Raw genomic sequence first — 18,560 nt, 5'->3', positions numbered from 1 at the left:
CATAATCGTATCAAATGTCTGAAGTGTGTTGTGTTATCATTGTTTTGTAAATAATATTGGGATCTAATGGAAACCTCACTGCTGTGCTACGAGTGGGCTTTATATAATAATATAATCCAAAACAATGTATTATCATTGTCCAACAAAGTGGTAGCACTGCGGGCCTCTGGATAATTGTCATTTGAATATACAGTATTACATACTGTATTATAAATCAAGCCTGGGCAAAGAAGGCACCGTCAAATAAGATAAAACACAATACTACATTCAAAACGTAATTTTGTTACATTTTGTTTTCCTTTTATTTTCACCGTTTTCATTCGATTGCGTCATCATATGAAAGCGGGTCATTGTCACCAATATAGCAATTTGTTATGCTTTTGTTTTGACGGCAAAACTTTCAGCACTTCCGGGTTTTCCAGTTGTGCGTCTAGCAGCTTTTACGGAATTGTAAACGGATTATACACTGATAAGAGATGCTCAAAGTGTTTATAGTGAAACAGCTTCATCCTCTCGGTCTGCTGTTCTCTCATTTGGTTCTAACCACCAGCAATCACTGGAAATAGCTCCTCTAATTATGGCCGCGGTTATTGGGGCAGTGGTAACCGCGTAATAATTTATGCACTGTGGACTGCAGAGGCTCGTTCACGTAATGAAAGAGCCTCGCTCACTAGTGAGGCTCAAGATAATTATTTCCATTTTTTTAAAACTTCATCAGATTTAATCAGATTAAACTACCCAGTAATTCATTAAGTAAATACAATTTCCAAAATAATACATAATCTGCAACACTAAAACGCGTCATGCACATCAATGCAGCAGTGATAATAATCCAAATCATCATAACGAGTACTTGCGAAGTTCTTTACGTTTAGTAGTGGATTTTCACAGCGTGGTATTAGTGCTTTTATTTTGATAAAAGATAAGGACTAATTTTCCACCGTGCTTTGTGTCACGTGTGGCTTGTCGTATTAAACGTGTTTTGCATATTAGCGTCATTACTTTAAATGTGCAGTTGGGCGTGATCAAACGCGCGTCACGTGTCACGTGATCTAACACGGACATGTCTCTATAAACGAGAGTGCGGTGGCCGGAGATGGTAGGTCTGTCCCTGGTCTGTCCCAACCGAGATCTGCCCCACCGTCCACCCAGGTAGGTCCATGGGCCGGTTGGTAAAAAAAAAAAAAACGTTTCCCGTCAAAGGAGGTGGGCATAAACACAGACGAAACCTTAATTCACTCTGAGACTCTTTCGGACGGGACACACAGAAGTTACCGAGCTAACTGTAGCTAAGCTACACCGGGGGCCGGTGAGCTATAACTAGTTAACTAACTAGCCGAGCTCAGCTTAGCTCGTTGAGTTAACTTACTGCTAGCTTGCTAAGTTAACTTGCTCATGTGTTGCACTTGGCATTCTTGTTTAAGTCTTATCAAACCGAACTTTAATACCGTGTTTCGTGCAGCGGAATACCATGCGCATGGTAACGTTATGCATGTTTAATAAACCAGGCAGCAATACACAAGTCATGGTAAATGGCGCTCGGTGTTGGGGATGTTTAAACAAACTAATATGTGTAAATTAACTGCCAATGTCGGTTTTGATTTCGCTCTCCTTACGGACGTTTCCGGTTGCACTCGGCCCTTACAGGCAGATTAAACAAGTCCAGCAGTGATGCCAGTCCTGGCGATGGCCGAGCCCGTGGTGGATCACCAGAGACGGTTTCAGGCCGCTGTGGATGTGATCCATAACCTCCCCAAGAATGGTATGTAGCTGTTTACAACCATCAACATTAAGTCACATGCAAGGTGTTTGTTGCAATGGCTCATGGACCTTTATTATTGGAGGGGTGTAACTACAATATGCTGTTCAGAGAGGAGAGAGAGAGGGTCAAACCAAACATCATTTATAAAACAGGGGGCTTGATGTGAGACCTTAACACTGTTGTTGTATATATTGAGTTTTGTTGTATATATTGAGCATCTTTCTTCCCTGTTATTTTTGTGTCTTGCTACTGTGACAAACAGATTTCCCCTTGGGGATGAATAAAGAGTATCCATCCACCCACCCATCCATCCATCTCAGTTGTCAGCTAAACCAGCAGAACTTTTAAAATACAATGACGCATCATACTGTTAATGCTACATGCATGTCAAACAGAAGTGTGGGTCCTCAAGATTTGTTAAAGTATGCTGTTTCCAAGAAGAATGTCACACTAAAAATGGCCACTCTCTTCAAATGGAGTTTGTCGTTCAGCACATTTTATTGCAACAACTACTCTGAAGTTGAGTAAATCTCAACTTAGATATGACCCCCCATAGTCTGAAGTGATCTGCTACCCTGTTGCGGTTTACCCTTTGTCCCCAGTAAATGGAGCAATAAGCTGACCGGTAGACGAAGCTCACAAATGTCTCTTTTCCTGCAGGTTCCTACCGTCCGTCATATGAGGTCATGCTGCGTTTCTACAGTCTGTACAAGCAGGCGGTGTGTGGACCTTGTTCAGTGGCTCGACCCGGCTTCTGGGACCCAGTGGGTCGCTACAAATGGTGTGTGTGTGTGTGTGTGTGTGTGTGTGTGTGTCTGTGCAAGGCTTGTGTGTCGCTGTCTTTAAGAGGCAGGTTATTTTTCATAACGCCATGCAGTTCAACATCAGATTTCCATTTTAAATTTTTTTTCATTATTTCATTTGGCCAGTGGACATGATGACGCAAGTTTGCTCAAAGAAAAATTCGCATGGAGTTTGGTGTGAGATTCTTTGTGGGTTAGTGAACTTGTCTTGTTGGGTATACGTCCCACGGAATTAATTTCGTCTGCACACCATGTCAACCCAGCGCATCACCTTTGAGTCATTGTAAGGAGCAGCAGCAGCAGCATAGGGGTTGTGTTGCATAATATGTCGATGGAGAGAGGATCAGCGTCTGGCTGGAGGGAAAGTTGACGGGGTATGAGGCTAACCACTCAGGATAATGTGGGGTCAGTTGAACTTGATGGTCACTAACGCTTTCTGTCAGTTCACTTCACTTCTAACAGATTAAGAAGGTGCGAGCAGATCCTTAAAGGGACAGTTCTGTGGTTTTGAAGTGGGCTTGTGTGAGTACTTGGACCCAATCTAAAAGTCCCCGCCCCACCCGGCCTGGACTGGGAAACAAATTCGGCCCTGGACTTTTTGGTCCAGACTGGCCCTCGACAATCTGTGCCAACTCAGTCCGTTGATGTACATATAATCACACAAGCCCTTAATAACACTACTATACTGAATAATATCAATAATATAATCAATGGGTGGGCTTGGGGTTACTGGTGAGAGAGACAATGTACTGGGCACAAACCTGGACGTGAAAAGTAGAAAAATAGTGTTCAGAATTACGGAATATGTTTCGGGCATCTAATCCGGATGCCTCCTGGACGCCTCCCATTAGAGGTTTTCCAGGCACGTCCAACTGGGAAGAGGCCCCGGGGAAGACCCAGGACACGCTGGAGGGATTATATCTCCCTGCTGGCATGGGAACGTCTCGGGGTCGCCCAGAACGAGCTGGAAAATGTTGCGGGTGAGAGGGAAGTCTGGGTCGGTCTGCTGGGTGTGCTGCCACTGCGACCCGACCCCGGATAAGCGGCGGAAAATGGATGGATGGAATATGTTTGAACACCCCTAATATGTATGCAGATGTTTAATTGTAACAGTAGTTATTCAGTGTTTCATTAGTTTTAACTGTATAATGTGAAATGGTTCATTGTCTCCTTGTCTCTTACTTGATGTAATTTAATCTGAAAATTTCCAGAAATAAGTGTTCAAAAAAAGAAAAGCAAGGACAATAAACCATAAACATTGACAAAAAAAAATAGGTTAAGCATATTTGAACAAATTGGACAGTGGGCTTGAAAAAAGTGTATTGATACTTAAAACAATTTAACTCTGATGACCTGATTTGTAATTATAAAAATTGTGAAAAAGCAGATCTGCATGCTCAAACCACACCACCATAAAATAGTGGTTAATTGATCATGATATTATATAATTTTCCAACACTTTAGAACTAGATTTACACCACACGTTATCTATTATGTCAAGTAAAGTTCAGAGACAACGTTTCTGAACATTTAGTGAATGAGTGTTTATCCACAACATGTTAGCGAGCACACACACCTGCCATCACCACCACCAATCTCCTCCTCCCCCTCCTGTACCGCCGTGGCAGCAGTAGCCTCACTTTCACTGTCCGACGACACCTCCTCCTGAGAGGGACCCGGCGCAGCCAAAGCCCCGGAACCGGAGGCGACGCCACCGCCGCCGGCCCCGCAGCAGTAAACATCTTTATTATATTTCTGCTCTTAGCAGCATCAGTTGCGACTACTGGGCCAATCATAGGGCAATTGGGCCGCTGGATTCGCGTCGCGTCTACCATGTCATTTTACTCGCTTGACAATGCGTCTTTACATACAAAAAAAAAATCAGCCACTGCTGTGCCGGCCCATTACTGACCGGCCCACCGGGAAAGCTCCCTGTACTCCCTATGGCCAATCCGCCTCTGCCCCCCTCCCTAAAGCCTTAAACCCTGAATCCTCAGGAACTTATCTGACGTCACCTGTTTGGGTTGACTGTAATACTACAAATGCTTGAAATAGTGTAAATACTAATTGGACTTTGCTGCAACGTCATGTGATTTTAAGTATTTATTTTATATTTTAAAATGTAGGAGAAAACGCCTTTCTGAAATGTTACGATTCTACATAAAAACGGGTGCCGCTAACATTAGAAGAGTACGTTGGTACAGCTTTACTAGTGTTATTGTTTCTAATGCTACGCTACACATGCTGATTTTGCTTTTTCATGATTGTGAATAAAGTCCTCCCTGGCTTTACCGTAGTACCGTAGTTTTACCAGATGACTTGTGAAGGCCGATAGTTTGATTTGTTTTGACCGGTTGTTCTCGTGTCAGGGATGCCTGGAGACACCTGGGAGAGATGAGCAGCGAGAGCGCTATGGCAGCATATGTGGACGAGATGAAGAAAGTGGCACAGGAGGTACACAACACACATATTCAATATGACACGATGTGTTGAAGAATACTGCCGTCATTGCATTACACAAAAAAAAGAGTCCCCCTACACCTTGACGTGAACAAAATGACTTGTACCAGCGACTTGCAATTAGCGTCCAGTGACCACTAAAGGTTTCCTCTGGCTACAGGTCGTTGACACCATGCCCGTGAATGATAAAACGGCCTCTCTCTTCCACCACTTCGAGCCCCTTTACCTGGTGATTGATGACATGCCGCGGCCTGCAGAGTCTCTGCTTGCACTGGGAGAAGGTCAGTGACCTTGAACCTAAAATACGAATGAGATTTTTTTTTATTGTAATGTGTCCCTGTTTACAGTCTATCAGTTTATTGAATCGTAACCGGTTTGTTGCTGCATGATGGAGCAGCGTAGGAAATGAACAGACCTGTGGTCCATGTGAACTTTGCTTCATGGTTTTCACAATGTGGCCGTGGGTAAGTTCTTTTTCTCCATCGCTGTAGGTCGTAAAGGCAGTGAGTACGCTGACAGGGCCACAGAGGAGGTGAAGGATCAGGGTGAGGAGCAGACAACTGCTGAAGAAGAGGGAGCCCATCCAGATCAGGAGCTGAACCCGTCTGAGGTCATACGCCTCACTGGAAACACCCTCCCTAATGGTATGTAATGTACGGTAGGGCTGTGCGGTATGGCCTAAAATTCATATCAAAGTATATTGTAAGTACTTTTGTGAATCTTAACCTTTGCCTCCATCAAACTGATGTAACGTTACTGTGAATAAATAATAAACTAAAGAGTTCTCGTTAGATAACCTCTACAAAGAAATCGGAGCCAGCGAATCTATCAAAAAAAAGTCCTGCTGAGATCATGCTGCTCTCAGCCGGGAGCAGAGCGGTGATTGCCCGGTGCCGACGGGGCTCATCGATCCCGCGAGCAGGACTTCAAACCGTTGGTAACTCTTTAAGTAGGCTGATTCTTGACAAACCGACCACAGATTTGAAACTTAAACAACTAATTTGTCGCCTAAAAAAACATTCTAAAATTACATTGTGTGACTCAACAACAGTAGTATTCAGAGAATGTCAACTTTCAGTTATGCTTTCTCATCTGCGATTGTTTGCTGGTGCCAAAATGCATTCTGGGATATTGAGAAACGGTCACAGATCGGAAGACACGCCACACAAACAGCTGTTCGCCGCCTGGCAACTCACAGCAACTTGCCTGTCCCAGCATGCAATTTAGCTGTGTAATTTTGCACTAAGACTGAAATTCGAACCCTGATAATTAAGTAGCGTTTTCAGTGTTGAACTGTGAAAAATAAAATATGCTTACTGGCGCAACAACGTGTCTATGCACTGGTATGACGGTATATGAAAAATTCATATACTGATTAAACCGGTACACCGCACAGCCCAAATGTACGTGTCACAAGCCGTTAGGGTTGGGAACCGAAAACCGGTGCCAATACAACCACTGCCTACTGGACCGAAATGCAATGCAGATTTCAGTGCTTCCTAAGCCAATTGAAATACCTTTTTTACACTTGATATTGCACGATATATCAATACTAAAAAGGACCAGTAGTACCTACGTTAAAACGATACAATTTGACATATCTTTAGTATTGATGCTTTAGTAAAATAGCGTGGCTCGGAGTGCATTCACTGCTCTGCTCTCTGTCATGTTGCCTGCATGCAGAGATTGCATGGAGGCGAGGCTCAAGGATGCGGGGCTGCCCACCGGGACGGCAAGTGATTGTTTGTTACTTGGTTCATTTGGCTTTTTTTTATATATATATAATTTATGTGTAGAAGTTACAAAACAATACATAATGTACAATAAACCTCACAAATATGGAGTGAAAGGATAATATCAGACAGCCAAATGGTGAGGATACACATTACAGCCCCCATCCCCTCGCCTCCCCTTCCCAAAACAAATATACAACAAGGCAAATTGCTACAAAAAAAAAAAGAGGGAAAAGAAAATAATTATAAAAGCGACCAAAACCCAACATCAACAACTGGCTGTTAAATGTTTGCAGTGGCAGATAATATTGTAGAAGCTATCTAAGCTAACTATCCCACCTTCACTGACCTTCAACTCTCATTCACAACCATTCACACACATGCATGCATATCCACTTGCATTAATTGACCAATGTTGAGAAAATAAATAAGGAAACAAAACAAAAAATAAAATAAAATAACACATATACATAACAAAACATATATATATATATATGTATATATATATGTATATATACATATATACACACATATATATATATACACACACACACATATATATATATATATATATATATATATATATATATATATATATATATATATATATATATATATATAAAGCTATGCTGCATGCTGCTAATATGTGCTACTAATAAGGCTAGTTCAAACAGGGCACTGGTGCGCTGTTGGGGCGAATCAATCAATGGTGGTGATATCTACTTGGGTAGACCTGACGTGCTCTAAGAAAGGTTCCCAGACCTTGCAGAACTTGGTAGAGGTGCCTCGTAAAGAGTACTTAATTTTTTTCCAATGTCATAAAACAAAGGGCATCTCTAAGCCATAGAGAGTGGGAGGGGGGGTGAGAGTCCTTCCAATGTAGCAAAATAACATGCCTTGCTAGAAGTGACAGAAAGGCCACAAGTTCACAGAAATAAGATGGTAATGAGTTCTCAGAAGGTAGGACACCAAACAGAGCAACTAATGGTGAGGTATTGGCAGAAGTGACGGCTGAGAGAGTGTCAAAGACACCCTTCCAGAATGGCGCAAGTACGGGACAATCCCAGAACATATGGCCAAGACTGGCCGGTCCTACTAACGACTTGGGGGCGGCACCTCCGACTGGTGTAAAATCAGGTGGAGATCAAAGCGTCAGCTGTAGCGTCAGCGAAGACTCGGAGGATAAAGACATAGGAGTCTTTCGTTGGAGTCTTCGGGGGCGGCTAAGCAAAATGTGTCTTCTTCCCATACCTGTGGGCACATCCACTCGGAGATACTACAGGCCCCGGACCCCCTCTCACATGCATCAGAACTCCTCCTCTGTCATCTTCCCCACCCGCTCCACACGGACCCAACATCATGTCACAGGGGGCCTCTGGAACTGCCAGTCAGCCAACTGCAAGGCAGACTTCATCTCCGGCTTCGCTCTCAAGCAATCTCTGGATTTCCTGGCACTTACTGAGACATGGATCACACCGGACAACACATCTATCCCGGCGGCTCTCTCCTCTGCCTTCTCCTTCAGCCACACACCTAGGCCCACCGGACGGGGCGGTGGCACTGGTCTACCGACCTCCCCCAAATGGACTTTCTCTCTCTTCACACTTCCACCATTCTCCCCACGGTCTTTGGAGTACCATGCTGTGACTGTCACTCACCCGGTTCAACTAAACATCGTCGTTTTTTACCGTCCAGCTGGTTCCCTTGGAGACTTCTTGGAAGAATTCACTTGCTGTCTTCCTTTGCTCTCTCGCTCAGTCCTTCTCCGACTCACAAAGCTGGCAACCATCTTGACTACATCTTCACCAGGGACTGCGCTACATCCACCCTCACTGTGACTCCACTGCATGTCTCGGATCACTTCTTCATCTCCTACTCTCTCCCGGAACCGAAGTCCCTCCCACATCAACCGACTCTGCACCCGTCCGTCGCAACATTCGCACCCTCTCGCCCTCCTCTCTGGCCTCGGCTGTCCTGTCGGCCCTTCCTTCAACAGACTCGTTCTCACTCATGCATCTCGACTCAGCAACGGACGTTCTCCTCTCCACCCTGTCTTCCTCCCTCGATTCTCTCTGCCCTCTCACGACACGAAAGGTCCGCAAGTCCCCGCCAGCTCTGTGGTTGTCTGACTCTGTGCGTGCCGAGAGAGCCACTCTGCGAGCATCGGAAAGGAAATGGCGAAAATCCAAACATCCTGATGACCTGGTCGCCTACCACTCTCTCCTCGCCTCCTTCTCCGCCACTATCAACGCAGCCAAAAGCCTGTTCTACCAATCCAGGATTGAATCTTCGACTTTCAACCCCAGAAGACTCTTCTCCATCTTCTCCAACCTCCTGGACCCCCCATCCCCTCCTCCTCCGTCAACCCTTCAACCAAGCCACTTTGTTGACTACTTCACTAAAAAGAGAGATGACATCCGCTCCTCATTCACCACCAGACCTTCGTCTACCACTTCACCTCCATCAACTCCGTCCTTGCCTCCTTCAACACCCTGTCTCCCGATCAAGTTCTCTCCTTGGTGACCTCCGCTCGTCCAACCACCTGCCCTCTGGACCCCATCCCATCTCACATCCTCAAGTCCATCGCCCCTGACCTTCTTCCCTTTCTCACCCATCTCATCAACACCTCCCTCGCGACCTGCTGTTTCCCAAACTCTATGAAGGAAGCAACAGTTAACCCTCTCCTGAAGAAACCCACTCTCAATCCGTCCGAAGTCAACAACTACCGACCTGTCTCGCTCCTACCCTTTCTTTCCAAAACTCTGGAACGAGCTATCTTTCAGCAAGTCGCCTGCTTTCTGCACCACAGCAACCTTCTGGACCCTCATCAGTCTGGATTGAAGGCAGGCCACTCCACAGAGACGCCCCTCCTTGCTGTCTCCGAGCAGCTCCACACTGCTAGAGCAGCCTCCCTCTCCTCTGTCCTCATCCTTCTAGACCTCACTGCTGCCTTTGATACCGTGAACCACCAGATCCTCATCTCCTCCCTCCAGGATCTCAGAATCTCAGGCACTGCGCTCTCCCTCCTGTCGTCATACCTCGACAATCGCACCTATCGGGTAAGTTGGAAAGGATCCGTGTCTGAACCTCGTCATCTCACAACTGGGATCCCTCAAGGCTCTGTCCTCGGTCCGCTGCTCTTCTCACTGTACACAAATTCCCTCGGCGCCGTCATTCGCTCGCATGGCTTTTCCTACCATAGCTACGCTGATGACACCCAACTGATTCTCTTGTTTCCTCAATCACAATCCGGGATACCTGAGCGAATCTCTGCCTGTCTGACCGACATCTCTCAGTAGATGTCCACACACCACCTGAAAATCAACCCTGACAAGACCAAACTGCTATTCCTTCCAGGAAAAGACTCCCCCATCCAAGACCTCACAATCACCAACAACAACGCAGTGTTGGCCCCGACCCCAACTGCCAGAAACCTAGGTGTGACACTTGACAGTCAACTCTCCCTGACTGCCAACATCAACGCAACAACACGTTCCTGTAGGTTCATGCTGTACAACATCAGGAGAATTTGTCCCCTGCTCACACAGAAGGCAGCACAGGTTCTGGTCCAGGCCATGATCATGATCATCTCCCGCCTCGACTACTGCAACTCCCTCCTGGCAGGTCTACCTGCCAATGTAACTCGACCTCTACAGCTCATCCAGAACGCAGCGGCTCAACTGATCTTCAACCTCCCGAAGTTCACTCACACTACTCCACTCCTCCGCGCCCTGCACTGGCTACCGGTGGCCGCCCGCATCCGTTTCAAGACATTGGTACTTACGTACCACTGGACAAACAGATCGGGTCCGACCTACATCCAAGACATGGTAAAACCATACACACCAGCTCGTTCGCTCCACTCAGCTTCAGCCAATCAGCTTGTCGCTGCGAACTCGACACTCAACAAAATCACGATTGTTTGCAGTGCTGGCTCCTCGATGGTGGAATGAGCTCCCCACCGACATCAGGACAGCAGAAAGTGTCTACATCTTCCGCCGCAAACTAAAAACTCACCTTTTTCGACTATACCTTGAATAAAGACAATGACGGAAGCACTTGGGCAGCACTTCGATGGCTCCTACTGATAGCACTTAGCAGTTTGACTTTATTTGAGAAATTGTTCTATCTTGATTTTTGTTGTTCCTACTTCGTACTTACGGTTGAAATGCACTTATTGTAAGTCGCTTTGGATAAAAGCGTCAGCTAAATGACATGTAATGTAATGAACCACATGAGGCCTTCTCAACCTGTAGCCAGGGTGGGGGTTGGGCATTAGTGCAACACCAGTGTAACAAGTCTGTAATGTTTGTTGATGAGTAATAGAGTAAGAAATTGGGCAGGGCTAGACCACCCAGCTCCTTAGGTTTTTGTAAAGTGTCTTTTTTAATTTTAGGAGGCTTTTCGTTCCATAAGAATTGGGAAATTGTGTGGTCAAGTGAGCGAAAGAAACGTTTAGTAAGGAAAATTGGTATACATTGGAAGAGATATAGAAATTTAAGGAGCACATTCATTTTAACACAGTTTATCCGCCCTGCAAGAGAGAGAGGCAAAACAGACCACCGCTGAAGGTCTTGGGTCAGCCTCGCCAGAAGAGGGGAGAAATTAAATTATACAGACACCTAAGTACTTAAAATGATCAGGAACTGTTTTGAAAGGCAAGTCAGACAATGGATATGCCACGGCTGCAGCATTGATCGGCATTAATTTGCTTTTTTGGAAATTTAGTTTGTAGCCTGAAATTTGACCAAATTCCTCCAGTAAGTTTAAGACAAGAGGGAAAGCTCTGTCTAAGTCAGAGACAAAAAGTAAGAGATCATCCGCATATAGAGACACTTTATGCTCGACACCACCCCTTGAAATACCTGGTATCTGACTTGACCTTAGGGCCACAGCCAGTGGTTCAATGGCAATGGTGAACAAGAGTGGCGAGAGTGGACACCCCTGATGTGTCCCACGCTTGAGGGGGAAGTAGTCAGAATAATCATTGTTTGTACGAACGCAAGCTTGAGGGGACGTATATAAAAGCCTAATCCATGAAATGAAGGTATTACCATGCCAAAACGTTTTAACAAAGAGAACAGGTAAGACCATTCTACACATTTGAAAATTTCAATATTGTTTCAAGCTCAACATATGAAGAAACTGTAAACGTTTGAAGTCGAAGATGATTTGAAGCTTAATAATTTGGAAATTTGAAAAGTCAGAAATATGAAAAGTCATAGCCATCGTTTCCTTAAGTAGCTAAATATTTGAATAATTAAACTTTTTTCTGTAGCTGAAATATGAAGGAGTAGTTAGGGTCCAAAATACAGATGGAAGAAATAGTAGAAACAGTTTAATAAAGATTTTAAGAACAATAGTTGGAATACTGAAGCATTCCAACTAATAAGCCCGCAGGAGAACATGAAGTTGGCTTGCAGCGTGGGGTCTATGACCCCATGCGGCTGAAGCCACACTTAATAACAAAACCATTGCAACAGGTATAAACAGGCTTACATGTAGCAATTGGCGCTAACCACGCACAAACATTGTCAGAAACCCAAAACCTAAAGCCTCGGACAGAACAGGAGGGAAACAAAACAGCTGTAGGTGTTGTCTAACGCAAGCAAATCAAATATAGCCTCTTAAACAGAGCAGGAATGTCAAGCTAGAGCTAACATGTTTGGCTAACGAGGCAGATAAAACACATTGCGCAAGTTAACGCTTAGATTGGCTGGATATAGAAGAGCCGGCTTGTAGCCCCGCTGGTAGAGCTCCGCCATGCAAGATTTGTACTCGGCGCACCGCTTCAACAGGTCCAGGCTGTAGTCATCATAAAGCCGAATCTTGTGGCCATTGTAGAGCACGTCGCCTCCTATACGTACCTCTCGAATAACCAGGTCCTTGATTTGAAAACAGTGGAACTGTATTATGACCTGTCGTGACCGCTCGCCTGGAGCAGGTTTTGGACCAGGTTTTGGAGCAAGGCTTCTGTGTGCTCGGTCCAGCTCAGGGAGAGAGTCAAGCACATTTGCGCCAAAAACATCCAAGAGCATTTGGGAAAAGAAAGTGGATGGACGGTTGCCCTCTATTTTCTCAGGTAGACCGATTATCCTTATATTCTGTCGTCTGCTACGGCCCTCTAGATCGGCCATCTTGGTCCGCAAGGCCTCATTATCCCGTTGCATGACGGAGCACGCCGTCTCCAGTTGTTGGATGCGAAGGTCAGTGTCGGTGGCATTCTCTTCCAAGGAGGATATTCGCAGCCCATGGTCAGCAACCTTTGTGTGCAGGGTGTCCAACGTTGAAGTCAACGAGTCCAATGATGTTTTGAAGTCTGCAGCAAGCGCAAGGCTATGCTCCTCCAGAAGTGAGCTAATCTCCGCCATGCTAATGCTCGCGCTAGCCGACGCAGAGGACGGTGCAGGATGACTTTTGTCTACTTTGCCTTTACGTTTGGACATTGTGAGGTTGCCTGAATGGTCAACGCTATTTCTAAAACTTGTTGCAACAGAGTATTCTAAAAAAGGACTAGCATAAAAAGGTAAATAAAATGTCTGGCTGTGGGAGCAAGCAGCGTGCACGTCTACCCGGCTCGCTGCTTTCCGGAAGTCCGGTTCATTTGGCGTTTACCGAATTCAAGAGCAGCTCCGTCTGGTTTAGAAAAGCTCTCCCTGTTGATATTAAAGATAACGTATAGTTCATGAAAGCAGCAGAGTTTGTAGAATCCAAACCTTTCTGAGTGGTGTTCTGTTGCACTCGGACCTATCGGGCCACCTGATGCTTGTGCTGCAAAAGAATTGCTGAAGTTTGAACCTGCGTACAGTATGTGAGTGTTTGTGTTTTGTATTTATGTATATATATTTAAATATACTATAGTAACTGTTGTTAACAGTTAATATATTGTTCAAAGTTTAAGCTGTAAAGTCAAGTGTTTGTATTTATGTATATTCATAGTATACTTTAAACAGTTAATATATAGTTAAATTAGAAAAGGTTTTATTGAATCCATATCTATATTGTGTTGAAAACAGTTGGCTTTACTTTTAAAGCCTAGTTCCTAGTTGAAGTTTTAAGGGCCATTGCTGCTTTGAATTTTATAAAAATGAAATCTAGTCCCAATATGTAAGAGAGAGGGCAAGCATCTCTATCCAACGAAGAAAAAGAATTGATGAAAACCATTTTTTTAAAAAGACCATAGAGCAAGCATGTATTTAACCAAATGCCAGTTGAAACAGGCATGATTCACAGAAAAACAGTTCGTAGGGATGCAGGCAGAGCATTCCATAACTTAAAGCTCGGTCACCACGGGTCTTTAGGCAAGTGTGTGGGACGCAGTAAGTTTTAACAGATTGGGCGTGAAATGGCCGGTTGGTAAATAAGGTCGAAGTAGATCAGCCACATATACTGGAGTCTGACTGTGCAGTGCTTTGTATGTGAACTTAAGAATTTTAAAGTGGATCCTATGCTCTACAGCACCAGTGTCAAACTCAAGGCCTGCCTGCCGAATCTGGCAGGCCATGTTATTTTATGTGGCCCGCGTGAAAGGTATGAAATCGCGGACCCGTTTTCAGTCGTTCGCGGACCCCTTTTTAAAGGGAATTTGTAATGCAGCAGAGTGGCGTATATTTAATTACATTAATTTCATATTCATGTAATGTGCTATAACTCTGTTACGTTGTTCATTCTGGTCACATGACATGGCTATACAAGATAAACTGAATTGAATTAAATATTCACACTCCTCAATGCTGTGTTTACAACACACTTGTGTGAGTTTACACAACAGACTATTTGTGATGGCTTGCTTTATTCCCAACCTTTTTTTTTTTAAATGTTACGTTAAAAAAGGCTGAAGTTCTAAATTGATTATGTGTGTTGTATTGCTTTGTGTCCTTAATTTAAAAAACAAAAAGTGCATCTTGAGTGTAAAAGGGAATATGTCTATGTTTGGCATACTGTGCTATGCTGTATTATCTCAGGTTCAAACTGCACCATCTTTTCATTAAATCAATTTGAGAAGTTATAAATGTTCCTTGCTTTGGACCTCGGCGGGTCATTCAGGGGTGATGGTTGGTCCTGCAACCAGACCAGTTGAACCGCTGCCCCAGACCACATGCATGTTCTTATTTGCGCACAATTATTTGTTGGACCAGAGTTATTTCCTTCTGAAATGTGACAAAAAAAGCTTTGAACAAAGTTAATATAATAACGTGTGTTTACTCTTGTTATTTTCTTCAGTTTTAGGTTTAATCTTTGAAAGAGTAATTTAAGGTTTATAAACACTAAATCAAATGGATTTATGTCATAGTAACAGAGAAATTTGCTAACATATATTTTTACATTTATATAAATGCATGGACATTATTTTAACACTTGAAACAATAATCAAATACAAAGTTCTATAATACAGTTATTTAACAATATGTTCGGTAGCAGTTTACATTAATAAAGTGTTACAGTTACAACCGGCCCTTTTATGCTGATGTGGCCCGGGGTGAAAATTAGTTTGACACCCCTGCTCTACAGGGAGCCAGGAAATAGCCTAAGAATGGGGGGATGTGAGACCGCTATGTGTCCTCGTCAGAAATCTCTGGCTGCAGCAATCTGGATTACCTGCAACTAGTTAATCCCAGGCATGCTGCGTGAGGAGAAAAGTGTGTTAAACACAGCGCGAGAAAATGAGCTGTTAATAATACAGATCTCAGTTTGCTAATGTTTCTTAGGGGGAAGAAACAAGATCTAGACAGTTTAACATGGAGGTCAAATATCCCACGTCCCCTGACTCCAGAATGCTTTGTGCTCCTGCAGACGCTGGTGTCTGTGAGGGTTTGGTGTTGACAAGTGACTCAGAGAGCGAGATCTTCTGCGACTCCGTGGATTCGATTGAGCAACTCGGCAACGTCAAGGTACGACTTACATCCCCCAACACACTCATCACGCTGCCCCAGTGAGCAGGAACGGGATACTTCAAAATATTTATTTGATCGTTTCAAAGATTTTTATTCAATCACAGATTCCTCTCGTCAAAACCAACGGTTTCCACAATGACTACGTGTCCCCGGAGCCATCCCCCGTTCAGAGCCACCAGCTGGTGGCCGGTTTGGGAGTGCGACAGGTCGGGGCAGGTGGAGGTGGAGAAGGGGCGGAGGATAGAAAGGGTCCGGGTCCCAACAGGAGGGGTCGAGACACTATGCGGGAAGGTTCCCTCCACAACTGGAGAGACCGTAAGCTGCTACAACGGGACAGGTTCAGTGATGGTGACACTTCAGGGCTCCACCCAACTGACTGCATGTACTGTGCGTAGGTGGTGTTCCTCAGGGCGGTCCAAGGTTGGGGGGCCCTACTGGCGGTGGCGGAGGGGCTGGCCGAGGAGGAGGGGACGGCTCAGAAGGAGGGGCCGATAGGCTGCACGACGCCCACCTGCAGCAGCAGATTGTCCTGGCCCTGCGGAGGCTACGAGATGACATGAGGAGTGTGATGGACCGGCTGGAGGCGGTGGAGAGACTAGCCGCCGCACACGTAAGTGCCAACGGGATGGCTGAATAACAGCTGATGTTTACGCAGAAGTCAGTGTTTGCTTTTGCTTCATTAAATGCCATAATAGACGTTTAGAAAGCATTACCACTTTTTCTTCTTGAAGTTTCAAAGGTAAAAATGTGAAGAAAAAAAACTGTTGTGAAAACAGTGAATTTGCTGGGGACTATTTCCAGCAGCGGAATAAAAAACATTTTCGCCCGGAGATTTTCAAATAGGGATACTTTGGAGTACTTTAAATGTGAGACTAGAAAAAAAGTGTATTAAAAATATGACTCATACATAATTTTCAACCCAAATTGTTTCACATATTCCAAAGAAATGTCACCTGACTTCTCTGCCTTCACTGCTGTTTCTGTACGACAGGCCCAGAGCTCCGAGTGGAGGCCGTGTCTACAGTGTGCGGCTGCAGCCTCCAAACAGCAGGTAAGGGGGAATCAGCCTCTCGGCTTGATAAGTCGAGAAGCAGTCAGCGTTACTGGAGTTGTTCCCACTATTGATCCCAGTATCCATGAGTACTGTGACACTCCCAGTGATTAACAAAATGTTTGACTTTTCTCTCAGGAGGCGCGGTGGTGGCTGTTTGATGTGTCGGGTCAGACCGTCGTCCTCTTCCTGCTGTGGCCGTTCGTGGCCCAAGGTCTAGTCTCCTTGCTGAGGAGGGCCCAGCGGAGGAGTCGCACGTCTTCGTGAACCGGTGGAGACCGGTTGACCGCTCGCCAAGCAGTAACCCACCGGCGAACAACATCTAATTTCTTGGTTCGGCAGCAAAAAGGATTAAATCAAATATGAAATCATGGGGAGGCTTCGCTCTCCCTCATACAGGGGCCCACTGTCGGCTCGCAGCAGAGGGACCAGGTGGACCCAGAGATACTTTCACTCACTGCAGCGCACAACTCTGTGTTTAAATCGCTCGAAGGGATTCAGCAAGCTTGAGTTGGGCAGCAGGAAGTAACTTTGTCTTTACCCAACATGGATAAATGCAAATACTGATCATGACCTTAAATTATTAGCTAATATTTAATCTGAGCTGACACTTTTGTAATATACAGAATATTATTATTATTATTATTATTATTATTGTTCCAAATGACACAATGAAGCCGGAGGATCTGCTTTGAGAAAAAGTCATTTTACGGGTGTGGCTGCAATGACGTTGCTGTCTCTCTGAGGCGGACGGCAACGCCTCATCCTCAGATTGGAGATTGTGGACCTCAGGTTGTTTTGTCAGCGGCTCTTTTTTTAAAATATTTTTTTTTACAACGGGCCGGTCTTCTCGGCGCTCCTAACTGGACAATAACACATGTAGAGCACGCCGTCCGTTGTCTCCGTTGATTCAAGTTCACGGAAATGACGAGCGTAACCGAGGCTGCCACAGAAGAGCTGTTTTTTTAAAAAGCTGTGACAAACAGTCATGTATGATACTAGTGCACGAAAGCTCAAATTAATAAATCTATATTGAATAGAAGCTTGTGGTGTGTCAAGTGGTGGCAAATGTTCAAGATTTCAACACAAACACAAGGCAGAAACAGTGCAGGGGAGCACCGATGCCGGATGTCAGGCCCATGCTGACTGATGATAGATAGATAGATATACACACATATACAGAAACATCAATGACATGCTGCTCTATCTTAGGAAGTGAATGTGATTAACGTCACAGCTACATCACTGAGAAGACTAATATGCAATACTTTAAAATGTTATGAATTGCATAGAAGCGTGTTAAAGCTTCTAAACCTGACTATTCTATTCTATTCTAATCATAAAAGGTCAACAGGGAAACAGTGAGGGAGCTACTTGTTAGGTTTCAGGCTGGCAAGTGGTTTAACCTCCAGAGATCCTGTGCATGTGACATAAAGCCCCTTTACTGAGGTTCTGTGACCTATCCGTTATTGTACTGGATCAAAATATAAGATAAAATAAATAATGAATAAGGGTTTAAATGATAAAGTTAGTAATATTTGATGTTTTACAATTGTCTGTATGCAATCATAATAATATAATGCAGCCCTTATGTGATGTATGTGTCAGTCGGTTTCAAATGTATTATTTTGGGCAAATAAGTCCCTTAATGAAATTAAGGTAATTAATGGGTAAGGTGGGTCGCTCAAGCCATGTCATAGTGCTCATCTCTTAAGTTGAGCAACTCGTAAGAACAAGTTGAACGTTTTCAGGAATGCTGGATCTGTGCTGTGAGCTTGAGGTTTCCCTGAGTACTGTTCACCTGTGGGAGGAAAATAAATGAATACAACCCTTCTTCAAAAACAAATAATTTAATAT

The 18,560-nt window shown here is 44.5% G+C and overlaps 1 protein-coding gene across 2 annotated transcripts; it reads left to right on the top strand.

Moving 5' to 3' along the window:
• The first annotated feature begins 1,037 nt into the window (after window positions 1-1,037).
• acbd4 (acyl-CoA binding domain containing 4) lies at window positions 1,038-18,508 on the top strand. Of its 2 annotated transcripts, none has more exons than XM_068604097.1 (11): window positions 1,038-1,152; window positions 1,648-1,762; window positions 2,423-2,543; window positions 4,935-5,019; window positions 5,186-5,306; window positions 5,517-5,669; window positions 15,552-15,649; window positions 15,757-15,967; window positions 16,048-16,262; window positions 16,644-16,703; window positions 16,842-18,508. In XM_068604097.1, exons 2-11 carry the CDS (start codon window positions 1,672-1,674, stop codon window positions 16,968-16,970), a joined length of 1,284 nt encoding a protein of 427 aa, XP_068460198.1. In that variant the 5' UTR covers window positions 1,038-1,152; window positions 1,648-1,671; the 3' UTR covers window positions 16,971-18,508. The 2 variants fall into 2 exon arrangements, with proteins under 2 accessions (XP_068460198.1, XP_068460196.1); XM_068604095.1 differs by having other exon boundaries at window positions 15,739-15,967.
• Window positions 18,509-18,560: the final 52 nt, after the last annotated feature.

This window comes from Clinocottus analis, unplaced genomic scaffold, assembly GCF_023055335.1.
Source record: "Clinocottus analis isolate CAN_PGR_092001 unplaced genomic scaffold, fCliAna1.0.p SCAF_60, whole genome shotgun sequence".
NCBI lineage: Eukaryota > Metazoa > Chordata > Actinopteri > Perciformes > Cottidae > Clinocottus > Clinocottus analis.
The sequence above is the reverse complement of the archived record's forward strand: the minus strand, read 5'-3'. Positions and strand labels throughout refer to the sequence as shown.